At 42.9% G+C, this 14,711-nt stretch overlaps 1 protein-coding gene across 1 annotated transcript; it reads left to right on the top strand.

The window, feature by feature from the left end:
* Window positions 1-470: 470 nt before the first annotated feature.
* On the top strand, window positions 471-3,608 carry myl13 (myosin, light chain 13). The gene is made up of 5 exons (XM_022208091.2): window positions 471-618; window positions 2,134-2,161; window positions 2,583-2,732; window positions 2,929-3,102; window positions 3,205-3,608. Exons 1-5 carry the CDS (start codon window positions 511-513, stop codon window positions 3,309-3,311), a joined length of 567 nt encoding a protein of 188 aa, XP_022063783.1. The 5' UTR covers window positions 471-510; the 3' UTR covers window positions 3,312-3,608.
* The last annotated feature ends 11,103 nt before the right edge of the window (window positions 3,609-14,711 follow it).

Here is a 14,711-nt window from a genome sequence, read left to right as displayed (position 1 = left end):
AATCAAGGATAATTGCTGTTCATCATACAGCATTGTCATATTTCAGTTTTAAAAAATTGCTCCTCTTGTTCTGCAATCATCATTTTCTTCATCCCCTCCTCACTAATAACCATCGCACTTCACCCACGAAGGTCAGCAGTCTAACATAGGTTAGGTTACACAAGGACTCATTTGTGTTAATGAAAGTAGCCTGATTAAGGTTCCAGGCTTTCCATCATTCATATTCTGATTGTGTACAGAAACACAAACACACACAGACACACACACTCTCTCTCTCTCTCTCACACACACACATACACACACACACACACACTTAACAACAGGCTTTGTCTTAAATAGAATCACAAAGGCATATCCTTTTATAGTCCTCTCCCTATTGTTGGCAGAGTGGTTGCACATGAAGGGGGGGTGACACCTGTGGACTGTGGATAAAGGGGCTCTAATCGCCCACCTCTGTCTGCAGTGTTCAGGATCTGCTGTGTCCCCTTTGCCTCCTGAGTGCTTCTAGAAATGGCCCCTAAGAAGAAGGAAGAGCCAAAACCTGCTGCACCAGCGGCCCCTAAACCCCCAGAGCCTGAGCGCCCCAAGACTCCGGAGTTTGACCCGGCATCAGTGACGGTAAAACATCAGCAGCCATGTGTACCAGTGCAGACAGACGATAAGATGGAGATAGGCTACTGTTAAATTTAGAGTGTTCTAAGTGAATATGTCTCCTTTTTTAAAAATCACGGACCAATAATTATTTAATGTGGAAGCAAAACTTAGAATCATCTTATAATCTTAATCCTAGCCCTAACCATAAAACAACAAGGAGATTTCCTAGAAGCTGTTCGGTGTTACTGGCTTTGCATGTGTTTAAAGAGCATCAGAGACCCCATGTGACCTAAACTTGGCAGTGCAAGTCAACCAGGCCAGTGCAGTTGTCTGAAAGAGTTTGTGTTCTCTGGTAATCTGCATTGTAGCTTTATTACTTCACAGCTTTACAGAACATGCACAACCAAACACAGTTAAAGAAGCTGTAGCTCTGTGCTAGGGTGAGGTTCAGAAGCAAACTAATTGGTGTGTCAGACATCATGGAAAGATTGTCTTCTGCTGACTTGGCCCTTTCTCAATGGATAAATGTTTTCCTGGTCGAGCGAGCCGCCATGTTACAATGAAGCGCGGTTAGAGCCACAAAATATGATTTTCATTATGTCTCTGAGTAGCGGACCACCCACACCATTCCACTGAGGGCAGGAGGGTGGAAAAGCCGGGAGGAAGAAAAATATAGATAATTATAGCCATCTCCATCCATCTTTAAACATGCTTAGATAAGTTCTGGATAATATTTTCACAAAGCTTCTCGGAGAGGCTGGGGTTTGCAGATATGCAGACATCAGACAGAAAGTTAGGGCACAATCTGACAGGAGTCCAAAGTAGACATGGAGTATAAAAAGTCAAAATTAGTTGTGGGTAGGAACAAGGACTTATTTTTAGACTTAGAATAACAGCTTAAACTGGAGGGCAAAGCAGACTGTAAAAATGTGTCATACATCTGGTTAAACATTCATCTCTACTTTTTTAAAAAAAAACTTAATTACTAAACTGTTAAACTGTGCAAGTAGTGTGCCCTCTTGTTTCAGAAAACTGCTAAATACAACCATATATCTCTTACTTGTAATAATTAGACGATTTGATAATTGGACGATAATGATGATTTGAAAAGAATATATAATTTTAAGGTCTTAAAGCACTTGTTTCACTCAACAATGCAGAAATATGATGAATTCATGAACTTTATTGTTTAAGCAAGCAACATAATGTCATTGTTACATCCTGTTATGTCCAGAGTTTAAAGTACCAAAGACTCTTTGCCACATGATGTATCTATAAATAAACTCAGATGAAGCTGACAGTAGCAATCTGTATACATTCAGTGAGAAGGGAGCATTTGATCCAAGGTCACTGATAAACAATGACCAGAACAGACCAGAACTCTATCTGCTGGGATGGCATAATGAAGGTGGAGGTGATAGCGTAATGCATTCCATGTGCTCTCTGTCTGCTATATGTACCATTCTCGTCTTGTCTTGTCTGCAACCTCCTGAATGATCAGCAGCCTCTAACCTCTTTGTTTGCTTTCCCTGTTTTCAGCTGGAATTCACCCCTGAACAACTTGAGGGTAAGGCTTAGGGTGGCTGTTGCTGTCATTTGTGTTGCATGCACTGTTAGTTATTTATAGAGGGAATAAATGGTTTGTGTGATCATGCCTTCCATTAGTGTGTGAGAAATGTTGAGCAACAGCTGCTGATACCCTAGATCAGACATATGCTGGTATTTTAAAATATACACAACTAGTTCAGTCAGTCCCTTTGTAAAGACTTGAAGATGCATGTTAGTCAAGGTAGAGTAGAACATCTCAGGGTTTCACTCTTTCAGGATTCATTAGCAGAGAACCCTTTTATGTGAGGTATGCCATTATAGATCACTACTATGCTGCCCTGGCGGCATCTCCAAGCCTTCAAAGATTCTGTTTGCACTCTTGGATCACAATAACATGCGTAGAATTCTGAAGAAATGACCAGTTTTAGTTTTGTTCACAGACTTCAAAGATGCTTTCCAGCTGTTTGATAGAACACCAACCAGCGAGATGAAAATCACGTACGCCCAATGCGGTGACCTAATCAGGGCTTTGGGCCAGAATCCTACCAATGCAGAGATCATGCATGTCCTTGGAAAGCCTAAAGCTGAAGGTTGGTACTGTGGCCAGTATGTGGTCACTCCACTGTGTGTGTGCAGTCAGATTGGTGTTAACCGGATCTGGATTCAAATACAGAGTTAAAACACAGAGAAAAGTTGAAATAAAGTTCACCACTGGTCATAACTACAAACCTGTCCACCACTCCTTTGTCTTTGGGATAAATCTGCACTTGGTTTATTTTTCCACAGATATGCAGACCAAGATGCTTGACTTTGACCAATTTCTGCCCATACACCAACACATTTGCAAAGCGAAGGACCGTGGAACGTTCGAGGACTTTGTGGAGGGTCTCAGGGTGTTTGACAAGGAAGGAAACGGCACAGTTATGGGTGCTGAGCTCAGGCACGTTCTGGCAACACTGGGTGAGTTGAACAGCCTTAATGCAAGCTAATTTTATGCATGTGTGGTCACAAGGATATGTACCAAGCTGACAGTTCCTCTGGTTTCTTCGTTATGTACTACAGGTGAGAAGATGAGGGAGGATGAGGTGGAGCAGCTGATGCAAAACCAAGAGGATGCCAACGGATGCATAAATTATGAAGCTTTTGTGAAGCACATCATGGCATCTTAAAAAGGGCATGTTTGTTTCAGCCTCATTGTTATTCTGGTGCTACACAGTACATAATTAAATCGATTTGAGCGAGTGTTGAGTTTATTGCTCCTTCACTGGAAAACCAAGATTGCGAAGTCTGGACCACAGAAGACCTGTGAATGCCATCTTGTATATTTCTTCATTTCCACGTGTCTTGAATTGATCTATAATTCAGTAATCAATATGTCACTCTTGTATTGATGCTGTACAGGCATTGCTCATTTCCCCTGTTCATTTTGTTGATGATGGTTAATAAATAGATTCATTTCAATGGTGTACAGTGCCTTGTGGTGTAGTGGTTTACCGTCTAAACTTCTGCTGTGTTTGGGACTTTTTTTTTTTAGAGAGGTATATACTGTGTAATATGATAAAGTAAGAGGCTAGTTAAAAGAGGGAACAAGAAAATGAGGGGGGAAAGATATCCATCAGTAATGATTTTCTCTGTTAGTCCTAAAATATCAACAGAAGAAAATGTGTATGGACAAAAATAACATCACATCACTCACACATGGAGCTTTATTGCAATTAATTACTCTTCCTGAAAAACATATTACATACAAGAAATGGACACAGATGTAGATATACAAACATAGATGTAGAGAAAATCACATCTTAGTGATTTCTTTCTGTCTCAACATACTGTATAGAATGCAGAAAAATACAATTTTTCTCAGGATCATGTTACGAAATACAAATTTTTATGTGGGCATGGATGAATTAAAAATAATAAATGTAACATATAAAACAATATAAAAATCTAAATATAATGTATATTCAGTTTTAGGATGAGTAGTACTTCTCCTCTTTTGCCAACAGAGTGAGCTGTTGCCCAAATAATGCCTTCTTCATTCTAAATAGAGGGTTTCTGCCAAAACTGTTGGATACAGAACAGCAGCCACTCTTTTGTGAAATGAAGAAAGAATCCTAAAAGCTTGCTTCTAATTTTGACTCCTTCAGTGCAGAAACAAAGTCTCTGTCCTTGATTTAAAACATGCCAAGGATCAACCTCTAGCATTCAGGTGTCAGTCAATTCATCCCACTAGGGCCACTTAATTAAATGTCATTTAGATTCAAATTTCCATTTCATCCAACCAGTAGAGGGTTGGATTCATGTTGCGATGAATAACCATACATTTCAAAGAAAGGCTCATGATCAGCCTAATGATTATTACAACTGGAATCCAGATTCTTGTAATTATTGTGGTACATTATTGATGCTCAAAGTTCCATTCATGTCACAGTGTTTACCTCACTGTGGTTTACCATCTGCTGGCCTGTTGCCAGCATTTGATTTGCATGCTATAGCATGTTTCTATGCTAAATTAGCTACACATGCAAACAAGTACCAGTTTGCATATGTTAACTAAGATTACAGCTCACGTAAATCTTCATCAAAGTTTTTAAAGAGACTCAACATTCACTCCTTACACATTTCCCTTTTCTCCCCAAAAATAGTTTTAAGTTTTTGTTTTTGTTCTCATTTTTGTGACTGTACCATTCAATCAAATGAAAACCTATTTATACCTATGTGGTCTCTCAGTCATTAATGACTGGAAAAGCACTGATGATTTATTTGTTCCCTGAGGCTACAAGTCTGATGAGACCAAATGAACATACATTTGTGTTTGTCGTTAAAAATCGATAACATGCTTAAAACTGTAGGTTTGCCTTGTGGACAGACACATCACAGAATAACTTCTACAAGGACGTAGGGAGCTTACGGAGTGCAAGACTCACTGCGAAGCGGTTTGTGTTGAGGACGTTAACAGCACCTGGGGTGTGTTTGGCGAAGTTAGCGGATAGCTAACTCGACTGCCAACACTGTTGTTTACCTTAAACGACATGGCGTCTACTGCACATAGGAGAACCTCTCACTGCGAAGGCTGTGTTACACTTTCTCGAACGAAAAGAGAAGTAACTAACCTGAGGGAGGACATCCGGAGGCTGTCCGATGAGCTACGGATGAAGGAATCCATGCTGTCAAGTTACATTGACATGGCTGCATCGGAGTCCAAGAGGCTACTGGCCATCCACTCCGAAATCTCGGATACGCTGCTGTGGGATCCTGTGCGCCCACGTCCTTCCTCCAGCTCAACACCTAATCCCCGGGATTCCTGGACGGAGGTCGTGGTTCGTGGAGACAGAAACTCAAGGAAGCCGTCACATTCCCCTCCGCCTCTCCTCCTCAGCAACCATTACGCGGCGTTGCAGGATGATACCCCCAGAGATCCAAATGCTGGACTAAACGCCGACACTGTGGGCTGCCCTCCCAGGTCCCCACACCCGGATCCAGTGGGCGCTATCACCGCCTCTCCGCCACTGGCCACTGCTGCTGTCACCACTCCGGCGGCGGCAGCCTCAGCTTCACCTGCCGGCGTCTCCTCTCCACCTCCCGCTGTCACTTCCACTCTACCTCCGGCGGGGTCATTACCATCTGACGCCCCTGCTGCTGTCTCCTCTGCACCCTCCGGTCATACTGCTGCTGTCCGGAGGGCAGTACGGACCACCGAGGGACAGCGGAGCAAACAGCGAGAGAAGCTCATCTCCTCCCACCGCCGGAAGCTGCTCAGGGAGGCCGTCAGCAGACGCTCCGGTGGACCTCCTCACCCTGAGGCAACGCGGGAGGGACCCTCCTCCTCACTGCTACTTCTCTCGGACGACAGGGAATCCTGGTCAGCGGTGACCAGAGGCGCCAGGGCTCGTCCATCTCCCCCTTCTCCGCCTCCGGTTCTACCGCTGGAGAACGGAAACGATATTCTGAGCCTGCAGGATTTTCCTCCCATGGGAGCGTGTTCCGACCCGCCCCCGGGACTTGTCCACCCAGCTGGTCATGGCTCTCGCCAACCCAGGAGTCCGTGTGTCCAGCCTGGTCCCTCTTCTCCTTTGGTGGCACGGCGAGGAGCAACCGCGGGCCGGCCCCACCAACCCCGGGTCTCACCCCGCCAGCGGCGCACCTCCAAGCAGCACGTGGAGCAGCGCACCCCCTCCGTGCTGGTCGTCAGGACTTCGATGGTCAGACACGTGAAGGTGCATGGTGGCCTGACCTTCTGCCGCCCCGGAGCTCGGGTCAAGGAGGTCAAGTCCTCCGCTCTCCAGCTATGTGCTCAGCACAGCTCAGCCTCCACGCTGGTCCTGGAGGCCGGCATCAACGATCTCAGAGACCAGCAATCTGGTCTCTGAGACCAGCCGCTTCCTTAAGAGGAAGCGGCTGGTTATTTCCGGCCCGCTTCCCCCACCGCGCTATGGTGACATCATCACCAGTCGCCTCCGCCAGCTGCACCTATGGCTGAAGGGATACTGCCTTGGAAAAAGTATTCCATATGTAGATAATTTTATCACTTTTTTAAACAGACCCCAGCTTTTTAAACTGGACGGCCTTCACCCAAACCAGGAGGGGTCACGGCTTTTATCAGTAAACATTGACATGACAGTCCGGTCTGGCACCACAATCACCTCCTGACTCACTACACCCATACACGCGTCCTCTGCACCTCACCCACACTCACCTTCGCCTACCCCCTCCCACATCATACAGGCCCCTCCTTCAGTGACCCCAGTGGCACAGGACAATAATCACACAATCGAAACCATAATTTCGCACAGACAAACGAGACCTCGGACTACTTTTAGATCAAACTGTGTTTTTAACATCCCATTGGATAAATATGATGAGCGCACGCTCAGCACAGATGTTAAAATGGCTGTGCTGAACGTGCACTCTCTTTTAAACAAATCATTTATTATAAATGACATAATTTTAGATAATAACCTGGACAGCATTCTCCTTACGGAGACATGGCTTGGCACTGATGCACCTGTCGTTCTCACCGAGGCTTCTCCACCCAATTTTAACTTTTTATTTTCAACTAGGGGGTGCAAAAGAGGGGGCGGTACTGCTTCAATTACAAAAAACAACATGCAAATGAACGAAGTCAATTTTAACAGCTACTCATCATTTGAATACCATGCCTTCGTTTTTAGCAGCCCACCAATCCTCTGTATAACTGTCTACCGACCACCCCAGTATTCTACTTCTTTTATTAGTGAATTTTCTGAGCTTTTATCAATTATTCATAGCTCTTTTAACAGAATTTTAATAACTGGTGATTTTAATCTACACGTCGACATTTCCTCAGACATAATGTCTAGAGACTTTTTAAATCTTTTGCACTTCCTTGATTTTAAGCAACATGTCACGCAGCCGACTCACAGCAGGGGGCGCACCTTGGACCTCGTTATATCTTATGGTCTGTCCGTTGGTGCGCCCTCTGTTGTGGACCTGGCTGTGTCTGACCACTTCTGTGTGTTTTTTACAATCACCAGTTTTAAACAGCGGGAGGCCTCTGTGAGAACAGTGAGGAGGCGCTACCTAACTTCTGAAGTGGCTGAAAATTTTATTGAGATCTTACAGAGCACTCCTGCCGAAATTTTACCAGCACCCTGCGATTCTTTCACCGAAAATTTGAACTATAAAATAAGGTCAATACTAGACTCAGTGGCTCCACTTTTTATCAAAACAATTAAAACAAGACCCATACCTCCGTGGAGAACTGAGGATATTAAAAAACTTAAAAGGGAATGCAGGAGTGCTGAAAGAAGATGGAGGAAATCAAAGTTGACAGTTCACTATGAAATACTACGTCAACACCTCAAAATTTACAATAACACGGTCAAACAAGCAAGAATTTCCCACTTTCAAAACCTAATCCATGACCATAAAACAATCCTAAAGTTTTATTCTCCACTATTGATGTTTTAATAAACAAAAACTTTAAAAGATCCGCCAAGACACCGGATAACGCCCTTTGTGAGGATTTTGCAGACCACTTCAGAAGAAAAATCAATGACATAAGATCCAGTCTCTTATCCCAACAGCTTTTAACACCTGGATCATTGCTTTTACCTGAGGAAACCCTGGAGAGTTTTACCCTGGTTGATGCGAATACACTTGGTCGAGTTTTCTCCCAGGTAAAGCCCACGACCTGCCTTTTAGACCCAATTCCCACACCGTTTTTTAAAACACTCTATGGATCCTTTGAGGAACAGCTGCTGTATTTAGTCAATTGCTCTCTTCAGACGGGTGTCTTCCCCACCTCCTTTAAAACGGCGGTGGTGAAGCCCCTTCTGAAGAAGAGTGATCTAGACCCCAATGTTTTAAATAACTACCGGCCGGTATCCAACCTACCATTTTTAAGTAAAATTTTAGAAAAACTTGTTCTTAATCAAATGAATGAATTTTTAAACTCGAAACATATTTTAGAGACTCTGGCTTTAGGAGGAACCACAGTACAGAGACAGCACTTTTAAAGATTTTAAATGACATCAGGTGTAATTTAGATAACCATACACTCACAGTCTTGGTTCTGCTAGATCTAACCGCCGCCTTTGATACAGTAGACCATCACATTTTATTAAATAGACTGAGGAACCTGGTCGGCCTCTCTGGTACTGTTTTTAACTGGTTCACGTCCTACCTCACTGACCGAAGTTTCTTTGTAAGTATGGATACATGTTCCTCAGGAAACCATAAGATAAAGTGTGGGGTTCCCCAAGGGTCAATTTTAGGTCCAACTCTTTTTAATCTTTACATGCTGCCCCTTGGGGACGTCATCAGGAGGCACGGTGTCAGCTTCCACAGTTATGCTGATGATACACAACTGTACATCGCCGTGTCTCCTGATGACACAGGGCCAATTGATGCCCTTTTTCACTGTATTTTAGACATCAACTCATGGATGGCAGCAAACTTCCTGCAGCTCAACCGGGACAAAACAGAGGTTTTAGTTATTGGTCCTGAAGGCCAGAGAGAGAAAATTTTACCAAAGTTACAGGATTTTAAACCCTCAAAATCAGTAAAAAATCTGGGCGTGATTTTTGACTCTGAGCTCACTTTTATTCCACACATCAAAAACATAACAAAGATAGGTTTTTACCATCTCAAGAATATAGCCAGAGTCCGCCCGTTCCTCTCTCAGGCCAGTACGGAGGTGCTGATGCATGCTTTTATTTCCTGTCGTTTAGATTACTGTAATGCCCTGCTCTCTGGTCTTCCTAAAAAGAGAATGCATAACTTACAATTGTTGCAAAATTCAGCCGCACGAGTGCTGTTGAGGACCAGAGGGCGGGAGCATATTACACCTATTTTAAAATCGCTGCATTGGCTCCCCGTGCGCTTCAGGATCGATTTTAAGGTTCTTTTATTAGTTTATAAATGTCTTAACGGTCTTGGGCCTTCTTATTTGTCAGCACTACTTTTATTTTATCAACCCTCGCGGACCCTGAGGTCCTCTGGTGCTGGCTTTTTAACGATACCACAAGTTAGAACTAGAACACACGGGGAGGCGGCATTCAGTTATTATGGCCCCCGATTGTGGAATACCCTCCCAGAGAACCTCAGGGCCGCAGAGAATGTTGATGTTTTTAAAAAAGAGGCTCAAGACCCATCTTTTTAATCAGGCTTTTTAACTGACTGATTTTAATTCTTTATAATTTCTTAAGCTGACTTTTATTCTTACAATTTTTATTATTATTTTATGTATACATTTTTACTTATACGTTCTTTTCTCTTATCTCAGTCTTAGCTTTCATACCTTTTATTTATTTATTGATGTATTTATTTTTTACTATTTTTATTTTTATTTATTTATTTGTTTTACTATTTTAGTCCCTCGTTTCTCCAGTGTTTCCTCCTGGGGGCCTACCACACCTGGAGTTGATTCTGGTCCACTGATGGGGGTGCTGGCCCGTGGATGGCCCTGGCCCGGGTGGCTGGAGAGCTTTACACCTTCGTGTGGAGCCTCCTGTCTGCCTGGGCCGGGGTGGTCCTTGTGTCGGCTCCCCTGCAGTCATGGTCCATGACTCCACTCGGTGTGTGTGGCCCCCAAAGGTAGCTTCTTCCTCACTTCGGATTTCGGAGCCCAGCCATGTCTCCGCTATATCTCCTTACTGACAGATGGTGTATGTTGGTGTGTGTATGTTCGTATGTTTGTGTGTGTGGGTCTGTATGTCTGTTCGTATGTCTACGTATGTGTGTGAATGTATATGTGATTACGTATCTGTGTGTATATTTGTTGGGGGGTGTAAGGTTTCGGGTTTTTCACAGTGTTTTGTATTGTGTTGTTTTTGTTTTTATCCTCTGTGAGGCACTTTGTGTTACTCGACTGTATGGAAAGTGCCATATAAATAAAGTTGATTTGATTTGATTTGATTTATGATGTGGCATTACAGCAGTATGGTGCATTTTTAAATAGCCTAATATGCTGAAAAATCTGGATTTTAAAGCAAAAATTCTGTCAGTTATTTGCTTGTATCTTATATTGCAGATTTTATTTCTATGGCTCGCACAGCAAAATATGTGAGGCTCCAGTAAAATAAAAACAGTGTGACCTCACAGAGTTATACATATATTCCCACAAATCAATGCTTATTTGGTATCTTTGGGGTTTCACCAGAATTACAATTCGTTTGTATTGAACAGACCACCAATTTATCAGTTAATCAACTAATTTGTCCACCTAAACTATTTTAGTTTGATTTTAGCATTCGTCTGACCCTTGCCGTCTACAAATTGCTTTTTCAAGCACCTTTTCTTTTCTGCTCTACTGACTTTCTACAAGCCACATGACCTTTTTCAGTTAGCTCTCCTCTTCAGGTCTCATCAGGCCACATGTTTACCTGTTATGTGTGCACAGCCAACCTTCCACTGGATTTGTAGACTGGAAGTGCTTTACGGTTTTTGGGACATAAAGACACAGCAGAGCTTCACTATCAGTGGAAGTTTATTTATTTATTTATTTATTGTGGTTATCTTCTTGGCATTTTTTTTGCCTATGCCTTGACGGTGGCACTGGAGAGAGAGAGAGAGCAAAAGAGAAAATGTGGGAAAGGAACTATTTGCACCCATGTGGTTTTCTCTCTAATAACTAAGCTATCAGATCACACCAACTGCCAGAATCATAGCCTTTATGTGAAGTTTGATAAAGGGCCTTTTCGCTCCTCTCACAGTGCACTTAATTGATATGCACTGTCAGGTCCCAAAGGCTCACCATTAAGGAAATCCATCCATCCATCCTCTATACACCGCTTTATCCTCACTAGGGTCGCGGGGGGTGCTGGACCCTATCCCAGCTGACTCGGGCGAAGGCAGGGGACACCCTGGACAGGTCACCAGTCTGTCACTGGGCTACATATACAGACAAACAGTCACACTCACATTCACACCTATGGGCAATTTAGAATCATCAATGAACCTCAGCATATTTTTTGACTGTGGGAGGAAGCCGGAGTGCCCGGAGAAAACCCACGCATGCACAGGGAGAACATGCAAACTCCATGCAGAAAGATCCCAGGCCCACCCTGGGATTCGAACCAGGGATCTTCTTGCTGCAAGGCAAAGTGCTAACCACTTATTCCACTGTGCAGCCCCCATTAAGGAAATATAAAGTTGAAATAAAACATTTTTCATTCTTTAGATTAGCTTGGTTATTTGGACACGTACTCTATATTCTGCATCCATGGTGCATATTTATTGGTCAGAGGTTTAGCTTTAGTGTTGCACACAAAAATATGATACAAAACAGTCTGAACTCCCTCTTTTGAGAGCATGAACATAATTGTGTCCCCAATCAGTGAATAGCTTTTGAAACATTTTAAATGTAGCAATACATCCTAATGAAACAAATATCGAAATGTACTCTAGTGACCCTCTCTTGCAGAAGTGCAATACTGAAGATTTTACAAGATATATATTTAAAAGGGCTGCACAGTGGACTAGTGGTTAGCACTTTCGCCTTGCAGCAAGAAGATCCCTAGTTCGTGTCCCGGCTTTCCCGGGATCTTTCTGCATGGAGTTTGCATGTTCTCCCTGTGCATGCGTGGGTTTTCTCCGGGCATTCCGGCTTCCTCCCACTGTCCAAAAATATGCTGAGGTTAATTCCATCCATTCATTCTCTATACACCGCTTTATCCTCACTAGGGTCTCGGGGGGCTGGAGCCTATCCCAGCTGACTCAGGCGAAGGCAGAGGACACCCTGGACAGGTCACCAGTCTGTCACAGGGCTACATATACAGACAAACAATCACACTCACATTCACACCTACAGGCAATTTAGGTAACAAATTAACCTCAGCATATTTTTGGACTGTGGGAGGAAGCCGGAGTACTCGGAGAAAACCCACGCATGCACAAGGAGAACATGCAAACTCCATGCAGAAAGATCCCGGGATTTGAACCAGGAATCTTCTTGCTGCAAGGCGAAAGTGCTAACCACTTATTCCACTGTGCAGCCCTGAGGTTAATTGAAAATCTCTAAATTGCCCGTAGGTGTGAATGCGATGATTGTTTGTCTGTGTATGTAGCCCTGCCACGGACTGGTGACCTGTCCAGGGTGTCCCCTGCCTTCACCCGAGTCAGCTGAGATAGGCTCCAGCACCCCTGTGACTCTAGTGACAATTAAGCGGTGCATAGAGAATAGATGGCTATATTTAAAAGCAAACAAACATAAAGACAATCAGTGACTGAAAGCTCAGGAAATATTACTATTACTCAATTGCTGTTTCAAGGTAAAGAATAATTTTGAATATTAAAGCCTAAAGAAATGAGAAGATCGCAGTGGGGAATGGGAATTTTAACACCTAGAGACAGCTAAGCAGACTCCATCTGCTGCTCCTTTGAAGAAATGCTGGATCCTGTATCTCCCACTGACACCATATCCAGTCCTCAGACCCTCCAGCCTGGTAAATGCATTTCACACACTACACTCCCAGTTTATGATACAGGCTTAGCCTGACAAATTTGCAGCCTTGAAGCCAAACTGGAAAAGATTGACAAAGCTCCTCCAGAGCCACAGATGACATATTTACAGGCTAAAAACAACTCCCTATGGGTATTACTGTGGACTTACCTATATATGTAAAATTGTCTGGGTGACCTTATAAAAGAATGATATTAAATGTCTGTAGTCTGTTAAAATTAGTGTGTGTTTCAATTCCTGGCTCAAAATATTGCAAAGAGGCTTTATTTTACCATACGCTTATAACCTGTGGTTTTAGCCCTGTCCTAAATGAGAAGCTTCAGTGCCTGTAGCTTTAAATGCAGCTTGGATGCGGGTGCCCATGCCCCCTACAGGAAGAAGACTCTCTTTGCATCAGAGAGCAGGAGAGACACCAACTGATCACTTGATTTGTTTAAGTTGCACTGAAGCACAAAAGGTAGCATGAACACACAGTAACCAACCCAGTGTATGTTTATTGCTTCTGAATTTCTGCTAATGTTTCCACCATCTGTAAATGTTGTTCACCTTTACGGTTTTCAGGTATTTCTGAGCTGCAGGCATTCATTTAAAGCTAATGTTAAGTGGCTCTCTGGTTAGCACTTTCGCCTTGCAGCTAGAAGGTCCCCAGTTCGTATCCCTGGCTGGACCTGGGATCTTTCTGCATGGAGTTTGCATGTTCTCCCTGTGCATGCTTGGGTTTTCTGTGGGTCCTCTGGCTTCTTTCCACAGTCCAAAAATTCTGAGGTTGGTTGATTATTCTAAACTGCTCGTAGGTATGAATGTGAGTGTGATTCTTTGTCTCTATGTGTAGCCCTGTGATAGACTGATGACCTGTCCAGGGTGTCTCCTGCCTTCACCCCTAAGTCAGTTGGGATAGACTCCAGCGACCCTAATGAGGATTAAGTGGTGTATAGGTAATGGGTGGGTAAGTTAGCCACATTAGCCTTACACAGGGCTGCCAACTTGTGACCAGACCTTAGAGTGAGATTTGGTTTGTGTGGGATGTTGACAGGGGACCAGAAAATTTTGAAATCGAGATATTTCAAATTGAAAGAAACACAGCATTGAATGAAAGATTTTAGTCAATTAACCCTTAAATTCATTTACCTAAAAAAAATCCTTTAATGTCTAACTTTAAAATGACCTACATTTTTAAAAATAAATACAGCTGTAAAGCAAAAGTTTCACACTAAAGAAAAATAACTGATGAACCTTTAATGGCATTAACTCAATTATTATGAGGAAACAGAAATCCATTTTTGATATTTCCATCAAATATGAATTGCCAATTCTACTAAATTGCAATCTCGTTCAGCCAATACAGCCTAAAATATATGAAGTCCTTCTGCATGTATATATATATATATATATATATATATATATATATATATATATATATATATATATATATATAATTCATAAAATGTGACTTTGAAAATGTAAATCAAACTGTAATAGGCGTTAGCTAGCTGCTCCACTTGTTCTGAATATTTTTGTTCTCGTCTTTGTCAAGCCCAAAAGAGAAATGAATCCATATTCTCGCTACATTACCGACAACAGCATCCATGGAGTGACCGGAAGTTAGCCGACCTAGCGAAAGTGCTAA

Source organism: Acanthochromis polyacanthus, chromosome 9 (genome assembly GCF_021347895.1).
Source record: "Acanthochromis polyacanthus isolate Apoly-LR-REF ecotype Palm Island chromosome 9, KAUST_Apoly_ChrSc, whole genome shotgun sequence".
Classification (NCBI taxonomy): domain Eukaryota; kingdom Metazoa; phylum Chordata; class Actinopteri; family Pomacentridae; genus Acanthochromis; species Acanthochromis polyacanthus.
Note: the sequence above shows the minus strand (reverse complement) of the source record. Positions and strands in the feature narration are given on the sequence as shown.

What these genes read in the sequence shown, in the direction of transcription:
- myl13 (XM_022208091.2), top strand. Translation starts at nt 511, where the DNA reads ATGGCCCCTAAGAAGAAGGAAGAGCCAAAACCTGCTGCACCAGCGGCC. An exon ending in TTGACCCGGCATCAGTGACG is followed by an intron (nt 619 to 2,133) that starts GTAAAACATCAG and finishes CCCTGTTTTCAG; the next exon opens with CTGGAATTCACCCCTGAACA. An exon ending in GCACGTTCTGGCAACACTGG is followed by an intron (nt 3,103 to 3,204) that starts GTGAGTTGAACA and finishes TATGTACTACAG; the next exon opens with GTGAGAAGATGAGGGAGGAT.